At 49.9% G+C, this 12,669-nt stretch overlaps 1 protein-coding gene across 10 annotated transcripts in view; it reads left to right on the forward strand.

Moving 5' to 3' along the window:
• Positions 1-12,669, forward strand: part of Tmem266 (transmembrane protein 266) — a 109,229-nt gene that overhangs the window by 49,467 nt on the left and 47,093 nt on the right. For 6 of the 10 annotated variants that reach the window (XM_078049177.1, XM_078049176.1, XM_040274645.2 and 3 more), the window contains exon 4: positions 11,583-11,737. In XM_078049177.1, coding sequence (XP_077905303.1) covers positions 11,583-11,737 — 155 coding nt within the window. Of the gene's footprint in view, positions 1-1,334; positions 9,479-10,045; positions 10,452-11,582; positions 11,738-12,669 lie in introns of those variants that run through there. The other 4 variants (XM_078049179.1, XM_040274647.2, XM_040274649.2 and 1 more) reach the window with 4 other exon arrangements.

The raw sequence follows: 12,669 nt of genomic DNA on the forward strand, positions 1-12,669 counted from the left end.
CTGACATATCCACCTAGCAGCACTACACTGCAGCACTATCTGCCGTCCACCTGGTCACCTGTACTGTCAGGCCGCTCCGGGCCCAGGGAGGAGAGTCAGACAATGGTACCAATTGGCTCCTCCCCAGACTCAGGGTCTCCAGCCTCTGCTTGATTTTCAGTGGTGCCTGACAGTTCTCCTCCCTGGTCCTGGACAGTCCCCAGCAGCTGTTCCTCGTTTCTTCCATTTTCCTCAATCCTCTCTTTTCTCCAGCAGATGACCCCCTCTCCTCCTTCCTCTCTCACGTGGGCTGCACCGCTCTCCCTTCCAGGCCCAGTCTCAGCTGCTGAGCTCTGATTTCACCCCTCCGCCTTCTGGGGAACCTTGTTCCATCAGCTATAGCCCCTCCCTGTCTCACCACACATTCAAGGCCCTCATGTCCTCCCTTGACCCCACGTCCCCATTGTCCACCACCACCCCTCCTTGTCTTTGCAGTCAAACTTCTTAGAAGCCTTATTGGCACCTGCCAAGAACCCTCTCTCCCCTCCCATCTATCAGTCTGCTGCAGTCCAGCTTCAGCCTTATCCATGCCCTGGAAACTGTCCCCCTCAAGGACAGCAACTGCCTCTTTGCTGCTAGGATCCTGATACTGTCCTCTGTCTAGCGTTTGAAACTGGCAGCCCCTGCCTCCCTCTTGAAGCAGTCTTCCCTATCTGCCATCACATATAAACCCTCCGGACTTTCTTCCTCCTCCCCTGACTGTTCCTTTTAGACCTTTTTAAAATTGTTTTTCCTCTGCATGTTCTGTAAATGTTGGGGTTCTCCATTTTCTGCCTTTGGCCATTTCCACTCTACTTACTCTGCACACTGGGTAATTTCATCCATTCCCATAACTTAAATTAAATCCTTCTGCTGGTGATGTTCAAAGCCGTACCTCTAGCCTGAATCTCTCGCTCAAACGCCTGACATATATCCATCCACCTAGGCTCCTGGACATCTTCATGGGGATCCCAACAACACCTCAGAATCCTGACAAGCTTCTACACGATTATCTGCCCTGGTGCCTCCAAGTTGCCTGCATGTGTGAGAGGAGAACTGTTCTTGTCTCCACCTAAGTCATTGCTAAAAATAGCCTTTTCTGTGGCAGCCCTCAAATCCAGCCCAAGGAGCCACAACTGGCCATCTCAAACCCAGTGTGCCCCAAATGGGACTGTTTTATCCCCAGAATGTACGGCTCCAGCCAGTGGAACCTAGATATTGCCTGGCCTCACCGACCCATTATCACCAAAACGAGCCACACGTGCAAATACAATGGTCACTTACAAAGACCCAAACCCTCCTTCTTGCCTTGACAGGAACCAGCGTCCTCCAAGACACACCAGAGCTGTGTGAAGCCTGCCACTTACAGCCAGCCCTGGATTTTGTTTTCCTCCTCTGCTCTGGCTCCTTCCACTCTCATTCTAGTGCCCATGAAGCTATAACTGCCGATGGCATCCATTATAAAAATGCTAGTGCCAAGTCCAGCAGCTTTGGGAACCAAAAGCCAGTGCAATATGGGCTGCATGCGGGGTGAGCCAGAAAAGTTCTTCCCCAGCCCAGCTCTACACAGTGCTGTCGATGTGCTGCTTATGGCCTTGGCTCTGGTCCTTTATGCTTCTGGCCATTACCTCTCTAGATCCAGGACTCTAATTCAGTCCAGTTCAATCCACTGTGCTGGCACATCAGGCCGGCTCCGCCATCTTCCTTTCCCTTCCTATTTGTGTCCCCCCAACCAAGTGCCTCCCTCCCTCAATAGTGATAACAAAACCTCCATGCATGTCCACAGGGGTAAACAGACACTCAGCAGAGGGGGAGACGGGGAACAGAGGGGGTGAAGGAAGAGTTTGTGGAGTAATCTTTGTCCAAAATTAAAGTAAGAAATGATGGCTCTTCCACATTTAGTGAAGTGATTATTTCTCTCTTAGTGTTCAGAACTGGGTCCTAAAAGAGGTAAGGGCTGGACTCCCAGACAGCAGAAGGCTAGAGGAAGTACAGGTCTTGGGTAGGCCAAAAGGGGTGCTGTTACTTAGAGATGATGCCAACAGCACATGTCTGCCAAAATTTCACAGTAAGAGGAAGACAACATAACGGGGGCACAGGAATATTTTTGAGATGTCAGGTTAGAAAAATAAGACGATCCAATATAGCAAACATCTCTAAATAAGGACTGAAGTAATTTTAGATATGCCAGCAAGCAAAGGCTGGGGGCAAAGAAAAGGGAGGGGGAGCAGCCTGTGAAGCCATGGCCCAAAATATCTCCCTCTCTTCCCAGAATGTCTTGCTTAAGGACCAGGTCCTCCCAGAAAGTCTCCCATCCCCCACCCCCGCAGCCTCGCCCTCACCTCAGTGCTCCCACAGTCCTTTGCCTTCATTTTCACCATGCCCAGAAACAACCCTGAGCCCCTCCTCTCTTTCCAAGTCTGTCTCCAGTACTGGGCCAGGGGCTGGAACACTGAGCCTGTTATGAATGAGTGAGTGAGTGGGTGGGGCTGGGTAAAGATAAGGATCAGAAGACAGAAGGGGGAGTCAGGTGCCCTCAGAGAGAGGTGACTGCTGATAGGAGGAAGAGCCACATGGGAGGGACCAGGCTTCTCATGCCCAGATGTCAAGAAGGACATGATGGCGCACTCACTCTGAGCATCCTTGCTAACTCCACACCTCCCCCCCACTAAATCTAAAAGAAATAGTATTTGCCACAGAACATGCCAGCTTCACTTAGTAAGAATAGCATCCTGTTAGAAGAAGGAAAATCCTTTGGGGGTTCAGGGTTAACAGTTCACCCAGCCACGATCATGGGAATGGGAAGTCCAGAAGTTCTGCATCATGTGGTTTGTGAAGACTGTTAGAGCTTCATTAATCCACTTTATTAATGCAGTGAGACTTGTCTATAAGAAAACACCACCCTTCTAGTGTACCAGCTGCCCCTGTCCCCAAGCTGACCTTGCAAATCCATGACCCTCTTTATAATTTTAGAAGACTCAGGCTTTCGCCAGAGCTCTCAAAACCCCAACCAGTGAATACAGGCTTAATTCAGATCAGAATATTTTCCTGGTGAATGCATGCTATTTCATTTTCCTGTAGTCCAGGAACCCTAAAGACCCATGAAAAGGGCGATAAGTTCAGATACCTGATTTCTCAGCAAAACATCCACCCATGGCCACCTACGCATATGCATGACAGCCATCGGAGACCACTAGATGGCGGCAGAGCGCCTCAGATATCTGGGGGTGGTGCATGGTGCCCACAGGGAGGGGAGAAAAGTTTAAAGTTTATTGTAAGGCCAGGTTCCCCAAGGAAAATGAGCAGAGTTAATGGCACTGGAGTTAATGGCACCTGAGATAAAATGACACCCACCCCCCAATCATCCCGGAAGGTGCTTGGGATCCAGATTTCAAAGAGAAGGAGGGAGAACATGGCCAACCCAGGATTTGCAGAACCACAGCCAACCCAGAGAGCTCCACAGTGGAGAAGAGGGGTGTGCTGGAAAACTCCAGCCAACTTCTAAGTCACCTCTACTAAGTTACGAAGCAGCCTCACCAGGCAGCCCTGCTGGCAAAGCACAGCCCAAAGGAGATTCTTGTGGTCAGTTCCCAGAATTGAGGATTCCAGGGGTTAAAGGAGGCCTCATGGGCCCTTGGTCCAGCAGTACCCCTCTCACTCCCCTGAGTCAAGCTTGAACCCCTTGCCAAGTAACTGGGAAACCATTTCTTGACCACATCCTACCTAGATGGCAGCCCTTCAGAAATGTGTGGATGACGCCTGTGGTCCCTTGGGTAGGAACAGCCAGTTCATGGTGTGTGTTGGCCATTGTACTCCCTCCCAGGAGGGCTGGAAGGTTAGTAGCTTGCCAAGTAGAGTGATAGTTCCTGCCTCCTAACCCTGAGCTCTTGCCACCATACCCTGCTGTCTTTCCCAGAATTGACATTTCTGAGGATGCAAAACATGTGAGATTCTGGGACAAGCAAATGCCAGGCTCTGGGGACCCCAGCTGCACACCATCCCTTTCCCTCCTCCCCATGGCATTGGGGCTAACCTTTAGCTCCGACTGTGGAACAGAAGCTGTCTGCCTGAGAATTGCAATTTATTTAGTTCCCCAGAGGGCAGGGAGAGTCACCTCTCACCTCCACCCCGAGAGTACTTTGGTGAAGAATGCTGTGTGCTCATGTTCCTGGGTCTATGTGTACTGCTGTGGCTTGCATGTATTAACGCATAACATGTTGTTTACCACACATATCTCCAACAATGATGAGTCAGATACAGGAAAGGGGACTGATTATCTAACTCTGGGTAGCTAATCTAATTCTAGATATCTTAGAAATGGGTACAGGGACAAAGGAAAAGCTCAGTGGTGCTTTCCTTTTTAGTCTCCCTGAGAAAGGGAGGAAGAAGTTCCAGTAATCATCTCACATATTCAGTAAAAGGGTGTCCCTGTAAGTATTAGGTAGGTAGTTGTAATAGGTCATCCTTCACCTGATTTTTTCTCCCTTGGTGGTTTTATGGATGTTTTTGCTTGTTGTTTTTGTTTTTGTTTTTGCTTTCTCACATGGTCTAAGGCTAGGAGCTCCTTGCACAGGCTGAGTTCACTTACAAGGCTGTAGCCTCCATGGAAACAAAGGCCCTCTCTGCCTCATGTGCCCAGTGCAGTGCCTAGCATTCAGTGGGCACGTAATAACTAGATGTGGAATAGAATGGTTGTTGAAACTACCCAGGGTTAGATAATTAGATTCGTTTTTAATGTACCTGTATTTGAACCATCATTGTTATAGATGTGCATGGTAAGTAATGTGTATGCTTTACATATGCTCTTTTTAATATTTTAAACTTTCACTACACCCCTGAAAAGGCAGAGATCTCCACCTTGGAGATTAGGAAACTAAGACTCAAAGATCACACTCAGGGGATGAAGTTGCGGCTCAGTGGTAGAGCACTTGCCTGGCATATGTGAGGCACTGGGTTTGATTCTCAGCACTGCATATAAATAAATGAATAAAATAAAGGTCCATCAACAACTAATACATTAGTTTTTTTTTTCTTAAAAAAAAAAGACTGCACTCAGCGTTCAGTCAATGTGAGGCTGTGATTTGTAGACGATAGTTGCCCCCAGAAACCAAGCTAGAAAAAGCCTAGCTCTTCCCCACCAGAGAAGAAAGTTGAAGGACTTGCCTCTTGAACAACTGAAATAACATTTGTAAGTGTGCAGAACAGCTCCTGGTGCATAGGATGTACCATGTAAGTGCCAATTAAATCAATAAAAATGAAGCCCATGTCAATGAAAAAAGTTAGATTTTCTGACATTATTTTACTCAGCTGGAGTATACACAGTAAAGTAAAGGGGGGGGCAGGATGTGCTGTTGATGATCAAAACCAACACCAAGTCTGGCAAGGCACCCAGCACACAGGTGCTGAGCATCATAGAATTGGAGCACGTAGAGCAGGAGGAGCCTCAGACCACCCAACCATGGGATTTTAATCAGGAGCCCAGGTCTCCTTAGATGACCTATCTGTGAGATTCAAGGAGTCTATGCACCTGTTATAATTATACACAGTATACTCCAGCCCCTCCCCAAGTTCCAGGCGAGGAGAATTAGTGCAGCCACCCCTGCCCCATCGTGCATTCTTCTATCCCCAGCCAGCCTGATAGCCATCGCAGCCTGAGCGCACAGTGGACAGTGGGGTGGGGGAGACTGGGCACTGCAGGAGCAAGCCAAGCCCTTGCCATCCCATGCACATGGTTCTCCTTCACCTTTCAGGATGGGCCTTTTTTAGTGCCAGGCTTGGGAACACTGCCCAATGTAGCAGTGACCTGAGCCACCTCCTCTCAGGCTGCTCCTGTGGCTTTTTAGCCCCTAAAAACACCATCAGAAATTTGCCAAAGTCCATTTTCATATTCTAGAGTTTGTTCTCTTAAACTTTTATCCAAATGCCTAAGAATTTAAAGCAGGAACAGCAAAGATGCTTACCTCCCCTTCCGCCCCAGGATTCCCCTGAGGCCTCAGGAGTTACTGGCAGAACCTCAAGGTAGAATATGTGTCCACCTGCCAGGCAAAGCCATCTGGTTGTTGGTATTTGCAGAGTTTGGCAGCCCCAGCGGTCCCCAAAGCAGTCCCCTCGCTGTTGCAGCACCAAGATGGAAAAGAGGGAGACACCCGCCCTCTGGTGGTGATTTAAGGAATGACACCACCCTGAGAGCCAGCCCTGCATGTGCTACATGCCTCAGATGGAGGAAAGCACCTTCTCTAATTAAACAGTCGATGCTGATTACCCCTGTGGCCCATTAAGGCCCTTGAGTCATTAGTAAGCCACTCAGGGATCTTTGGGAACTGGACACATTTTGTTTTGCTACTAAAACACAGTCTCCTAGGAATGTCTGAGTCATTTGAGTTTTAGAGGAAATTTTATTAGCAGCTTGGGATTTCCAAATATGGGGTCAGCCAGAAAATGCACAGCTTCAGCCCCACCACTCAAGCAAGACTCCATCTATACTAGGGGCTCTGTCCTAGGGCCTTGGGGTCCATGTCCCTACAGCAGTAGTGTAGCTCTTCCCCCATCTCTGCTATTCAAAAAGAAGCTCAAAGCCCTGAGCCTATTTTGTCCCCATCCCAACCCCTTCACAGCTATCCACATAGCCTGCCTGCTTCGCCTGGCCCCCAGTGCAAGGTCGATGCTTCCCAACCCCTGAGCTCACTGGATCCCTGCCATTTCATCTCTCCTGCTCCTAAACCCCCTTTGCCATACATTGTTCACCTTCTAAGATACCTATCACCTCTTGCCCCATAAAGCAGTGTTTCTCACCTATACCACCGGGGATCTCACTAAAATGCACTCCCTAATTCAGTGGGCATAGGGGAGGGCTGAGTTTCTGGAGTTCCAATGAGATCCCAGGTGATGCTGATGGCTCTGGTCCATGGGTCCCAAGAGTGTCACGACCCAGGACAGTGGTTCTCCATCTCAACTGCACATTGGAATCACCTGAGGAGGTGACACACCACCGAAGCCTGGGGCCTAGCCTGGAGGTGGTGGTTGAAGGGGTGTGGTGTGCAGCCTGGGCACTGGGATTTTTATAGCTCTCTTGGTGGTTCTAATTGCATCCCAGGCTGAGAATCACTGACCTGGATGCAGATCCATGCTCCCACCCACCCCTATACCTCCCTGCCTCCCTGCCCAAGGCAGCCATCCTCACCAGATACTGATCCCTTGATACCATAACTATGGCTTCCTTGCCAGGCAGACCTCTGTCATCTGCTTCAGTGGAGTCCACTGCTGTCACTGGGAAGAAGGAGGGCCACACAGAAGTGATGTAAATGGCATCCCCTAGAAGTTGAGTAGCAAAGGGGCCTCTGTAAACTGACCGTCACACTGGCTCAGTAGCGACTGGTAGCTGAAGGCCAAGCTCATGGTGGGTGCCCAATTGAGATGGCATAGGAGTGAAAGAGCAGGACCAGAGCAGTAAGTCTCAATTTTGCAGCTGCCTTGCGATTCCTGGGGTGCTGCGTTGGTTGTGGCAAGAGCATTGGCAACACCAGCACATCTGCCCTGAGGGGTAAATGGTTGGTAAGCTACACCCACTGCTGTCCTTTCCCACATCCCAACTCCTGTCTCCTGTCCTTCTAGTGCTGAAGGTATTTAGGGGGCTGAGTAGAATTTGACCAATTACAGTTTTTATTAAATGTACAATCCGACCATGCCTGGATTGCCCCCCGGTTGTTTGCAGGCCTCACTCCCTTCAACTTCCTCAAATGTCACTTTCTCAATGAGGCCTACCCTGACCACCTTATTTAAAATGTCAGCTCACCCTTCACCATCCTAATCCCTCCTAATCCATCTCTGGCCTTTTCCCTACAGTGTCTATCTCCTTGTAGCATGCTGTAGCATTCATGCTCCTTGTAGCATTCAAGTCACGTTGCTGGGGTTCCCTTCATTCCCTTCATTCAACAGTAACTTGTTCCATTTACTGTTGGACTCTCTTCCACTAGTGTGCAAACTGCCCAAAGTCGGGGAGTGGGGGGGGGGGTCCCTGTTTTGCTCACAGTGCCACCTAGCACCAGGTGGGTGTCCAGCATGCCTGTAAATCATGCTATCTGCCTGGTCTTCTACCTGGCTTAGATTTCAGAGCCAGGCCAGCCACTGGCTAACTTTAGGCCACAGGTGACCATAGATACCTGTCTGCATCTCAAGACGGGGGTTGGGCCTCTTGCAGTCCCAGCTACAAGGAAGGCTGAGGCAGGAGAGTAGTTTAAACCCAGGAATTGGAGATCATCAGCCTGGGCAACAGAGAGAGACCCCAGCTCAGAAAAAGAAAGATCTGTCAAAAGAAGAGGGAAGTTGCCAGGCACAGTGGCGCATACCTGTATTTCTCAGCGGCTTGGGAGGCTGAGGCAGGAGGACGGTGAGTTCAAAGCCAGCCTCTTCAAAAGCAAGGTGCTTAGCAATTCATTAAGACCCTATCTCTAAATAAAATATAAAATAGGGCTGGGGATGTGGCTCAATGGTCAAGTGCCCCTGAGTTCAAACCCCCTAAAAAGAAGAGAATCAATCTTTACACATTTTAAACAGCAGCACAAAGTAGCCTTTCCCTCCCACAGCAGTGAGTGAAGATTCAAGTCACGTTGCTGGGGTTCCCTTCATTCCCTTCTCCCTGTGGGCCTCCCCTCTCAGGGTAGAAGGGGCTGTCTCTCCGGGGAGTACCCCACACTCATTGGATGCACACGGTACAGGGTGGGCAGACATTTGACTGCACCTGTTGACCGTGAGGACGAGGCTCCCTGCCCAGAGGAGACACTCCTGGGCACACAGCCTTCACAGCTGCCCTTTCTATTTACAGATTGGCTCCAGTTCCAAATAACAATGAGATGGCATCAGTCTTAGGGGCCACCAACATTGTGGTGGGTCTCAGGGAGGATGTGGGGTTGGAGCTAGGTCTCTTCGGGCCCTGGAAAAGACAGCGCCAGCGGCCATGGAGAGGATTCATAGACTGGGGCTGGGAGGAAGGAAAGTTGCAGGGGTGCTGAGGTGGGGTGCTGAGGCAGCTGGGAGGCTGGGCAGGTGAGAGGTGTGAAAGATGAAAATAGAGACGAGGGGGGTGGCAGGAATGTCACATGGTGGGAAAAGAAGCAGGGGAGTGAGACAGGTGGGATGGATCCGGAGGTGAGGAGGGCATTGATGAGAGTCCCAGAGACCTTAACGTTCAAGGGATCTTTGTGTGGCCATTGCTCCTGTGGGCAGCAGCCTTCGGCTTCTGGGGGCCTCCAGCCGGCGGGCGCGGGGATGTCCCTCTGAATGCATAGTGGAGGTTTCCCTGTCTGAGTCCCGCCCTCCTGCCCATCTGGGTCAGGCGGCCTTCTCACCTGGCTCCTTCTTGTGTCCGAGGCTGCTCCTGCATTTCTCTGACTACATCACAGCCATCCTCACCGGGCCCCCTTGAGATGCTTGGCTCCGAGTTTAGACCTGCAAGATCTCCCAAGTAAGGATACAGGATGCCTAGTTAAATTTTGAATTTGAGATAGACAGCAGATAATTTTTTTAGTATAATGGATCCTCTGTAATGTTTGGGACACACTAGGATATTGCTCATTATTTATCTGAAATTTGAATTTCACTGGATGGCCTGTGTTGGATCTGGCAACCCTGCTGAGCTCCCTGAGGTTTCATGGTGTGGGGCCTGCCTGGTAGCCTCTAGCTTGTGGGTTGGCCCTGGGTGCCTACAAAAAAATGGAAAGGTGCCTCTGTGGTGCTCTGAAATCCATGAAGGGGCACTTGCGGCATCCATGGTCTTCACCATCTGCCCCCCACTGAACTTTCTCCCCATTTTCCACTTATTCCTCAAGAGAAGCCGTCTCTTCTGACCTGGCTAGTCTCCTCATCCCTTGTCCCATGCTCTTGGGCCATATGGAGGTCCACATCAACCACCCCCCTGTCCAAAACAACCTCCTTGCCTTCCTCCATCACCTGTCAAAATCCTCCTCTCTCTCTTTCTGGGATTAGCTTCCCAAGACTGGGGACCAAACCCCAGACTCTGTATCCCACACAGAGCCGAGGACCAGCCTGCCATTACCAAAGTGTTAGAAAATATCTAGGAAGGCTTGAGTGAGCCCAGTTTCTTGAAGAGCGCTGGGCCCTGTCCTTCAAGCTTTTCCTGGATGGATTGTGAGGAAGAACTCTCCACCTGGAAGCATTCGCAACGTTCCTTCAAAGAGAAGGGAGAACCTCAAAGCAAGCTGCCTTCCCAGCCCAGTGATACCCTCGGGATCTTCAGGAAGTGGGCATTGGCCCCCTTGCGGCAGGCTGCAGCAGATTTGCTCTCTCTGGATGGGAAGGACAGGGGGTGACGGGCCATCAGATACTTTACCACCATCATCATCATCATCACCACCACCACCACCACCACCACCACCACCACCACCACCACGCCATTTCAGCTACATTGCGTTTAACAGGTCAGATACATTCTCTCATTTAGCTTTCAATAACCCTATGAGTTAAGGAGTATTATTCCTATTTTGCAAACCAAAAGCAGAGTCTTAGAGTGGCCCAGTACCTTCACATATGGCCCCCAAGTGGCCAAAGGTAGAGCCAGAAGTAAGGACTCCCCGGCTGGCACTGTGCCTCTACAGGATGCCTGGTTCTTCCTTAGCAAGGAAGGGCAGTCAGGTCCAGCCTGTAATCAAACTATGACAGTTGACCTCGGCACAGTCAGCCTGGTGCTCCTTGCCCACCTTAGAGGTGCCCCTCTTGTGTTCCTGAGGAAAGAGGATCAAATACCCGAAGGGACCCAGGCAGCTTTTTTTTTTTTCCTGTGGGTCCCTCCCTACTTCAAACCTACTTTGAAAATAGTCTGTGGCTTCATCTTTCCTGGGACTGTTCCCCATCACCTAGTCAAGGGTGCCCCAAAAGATGGTCCACAGAACATGAGTCCCACCAGGCACTCTGTGACAAAAGGATACCCTGGCCCAACAAGCACCGAAATGTCCCACCTAGAAAAATATCCATGGAACTTTATTTGACCCAAATTCTCCCAAACTTTCCCAACCGTGGAATTCTTTTTTTCAAATCAAGTAACAACTTGTAACGTTCTATGGAACTAGTGTTCTGAAGACAACCTGCTTTGAAAAACAGGATGCTAGTTCAAGTCTTTCTTTACATAGCTGAAAAACCGGAAAACCAATTCACTAATTCCTTGAGCATTCACTAAATGCAAACTGAGTTTCTCCTAAGTGACGAGCTACGTTCTAAGATACACAGAAAAAGAATAACAACTCGTTTTTGTGTAGCGGTTGCCACATAGGCACTGTACATTTAACCCATGGGGTGTGGGTTTCCTACCCATTTTAAAGATGAGGAGACTGAAGCACAGGATGGTGCTGTGAGCTGCCACAGTTAGCATGCAAATCCAGCTCCATCTCTTTATGACCCTACCCAGTGGCCTCTGAAGTAAGATCATGTTCATGGTGAAGCCACGCAGAGTCCAGGAGGGGTATGGTTTGGGGTTTGAGGCAGGGCTGTGGCCGGGATCTACCCTTGTCCCCTTCCATTCTCAGCCCCTCCTCTCCCTGCTTTTGTCCCCACAGGTCTAACTGGCTGAAGCCATGCTGTGGGAAGAGAGCAGCCGTATGGCAGGTATTTTTGCTCAGTGCAAGTCTCAACAGTTTCCTGGTAGCCTGTGTAATATTGGTGGTGATTCTCCTGACTCTGGAACTTCTAATAGATATAAAGCTTCTCCAGTGTGAGTAGCCAGAGAGATACATATGCAAATACGTATGATGTCAATATTCACTGTGCATCTGCATCCATCAGGGGTCCCCAACCAGCATGCCACTGCCAAGGCGCTGGCCCAGGGGGCTCATGGGGATTGCCGCTGGGGAGGAAATGTGTCTGGCAGCTTCTCTCTTGGTCAGCAGCATTTGCTCCTCTCTGCCCAATGTGTCCTCTTCAGCCCCCTTCCCCAGCATTCCATGATCAGAAACTGATGAGATAAAAATGTTGGGGACCCCTGTGTGCATTTTATTTTTTTATCGTTCCCATTTAGAATTTTCCAGGTTGGAGGGTTTTTTTTTGTAGTGTAAAGAGAGTCCTCATCTGTGGAGGCATATCACCGTGTGGTAACTAATAATGACAGCAGCTACAATGAGGCTAAGATTCCCGGGGTTTGTATGCAGTTGTAAGTTGGCAGTGTTACTTATATGTAGTGTGATAGTTTTGAAAGAACTTTTCCACACATTTGATCCTAGGACCCCCCTGTGAGATGGGCAAGACTGACATGATTCTGTTTTATGGCAGAGTACATTAAGATTTGGATGAGTTAAGAGACTTGCCCTAGGTCAGAGGTAGCAGAAATGGGTCTTCCAGTCACCGGATCACTTTACTGCTTGGCCCGTCCTCCCGCGTAGGTCCTCTCGGGATTTGTCCTCGCTTCACATTTGCTGGAGCCTGATGTACAGGGCAGCAGGAGGCTTGGCCGCTTCCTCTTGTCCTGGCTGTGGCTCCTGGCTATCAGGGTGGAAGGCCCACTTCCTGCCCAGACCCTTGCTCTCTGCCATTTGGTACACCAGAGGGCCAGGGACCAAGGGTCTTGACTCCCTTGGCCTTGAATGAGTAAGTGGTTTCTGGTTGGGATCCCGGTTCCCTGTTTTCCTGATTCAGAAAGTGAGTCATTGA

The sequence above is a fragment of the Ictidomys tridecemlineatus genome, chromosome 5, assembly GCF_052094955.1.
Source record: "Ictidomys tridecemlineatus isolate mIctTri1 chromosome 5, mIctTri1.hap1, whole genome shotgun sequence".
NCBI classification, from domain to species: Eukaryota; Metazoa; Chordata; class Mammalia; order Rodentia; family Sciuridae; genus Ictidomys; species Ictidomys tridecemlineatus.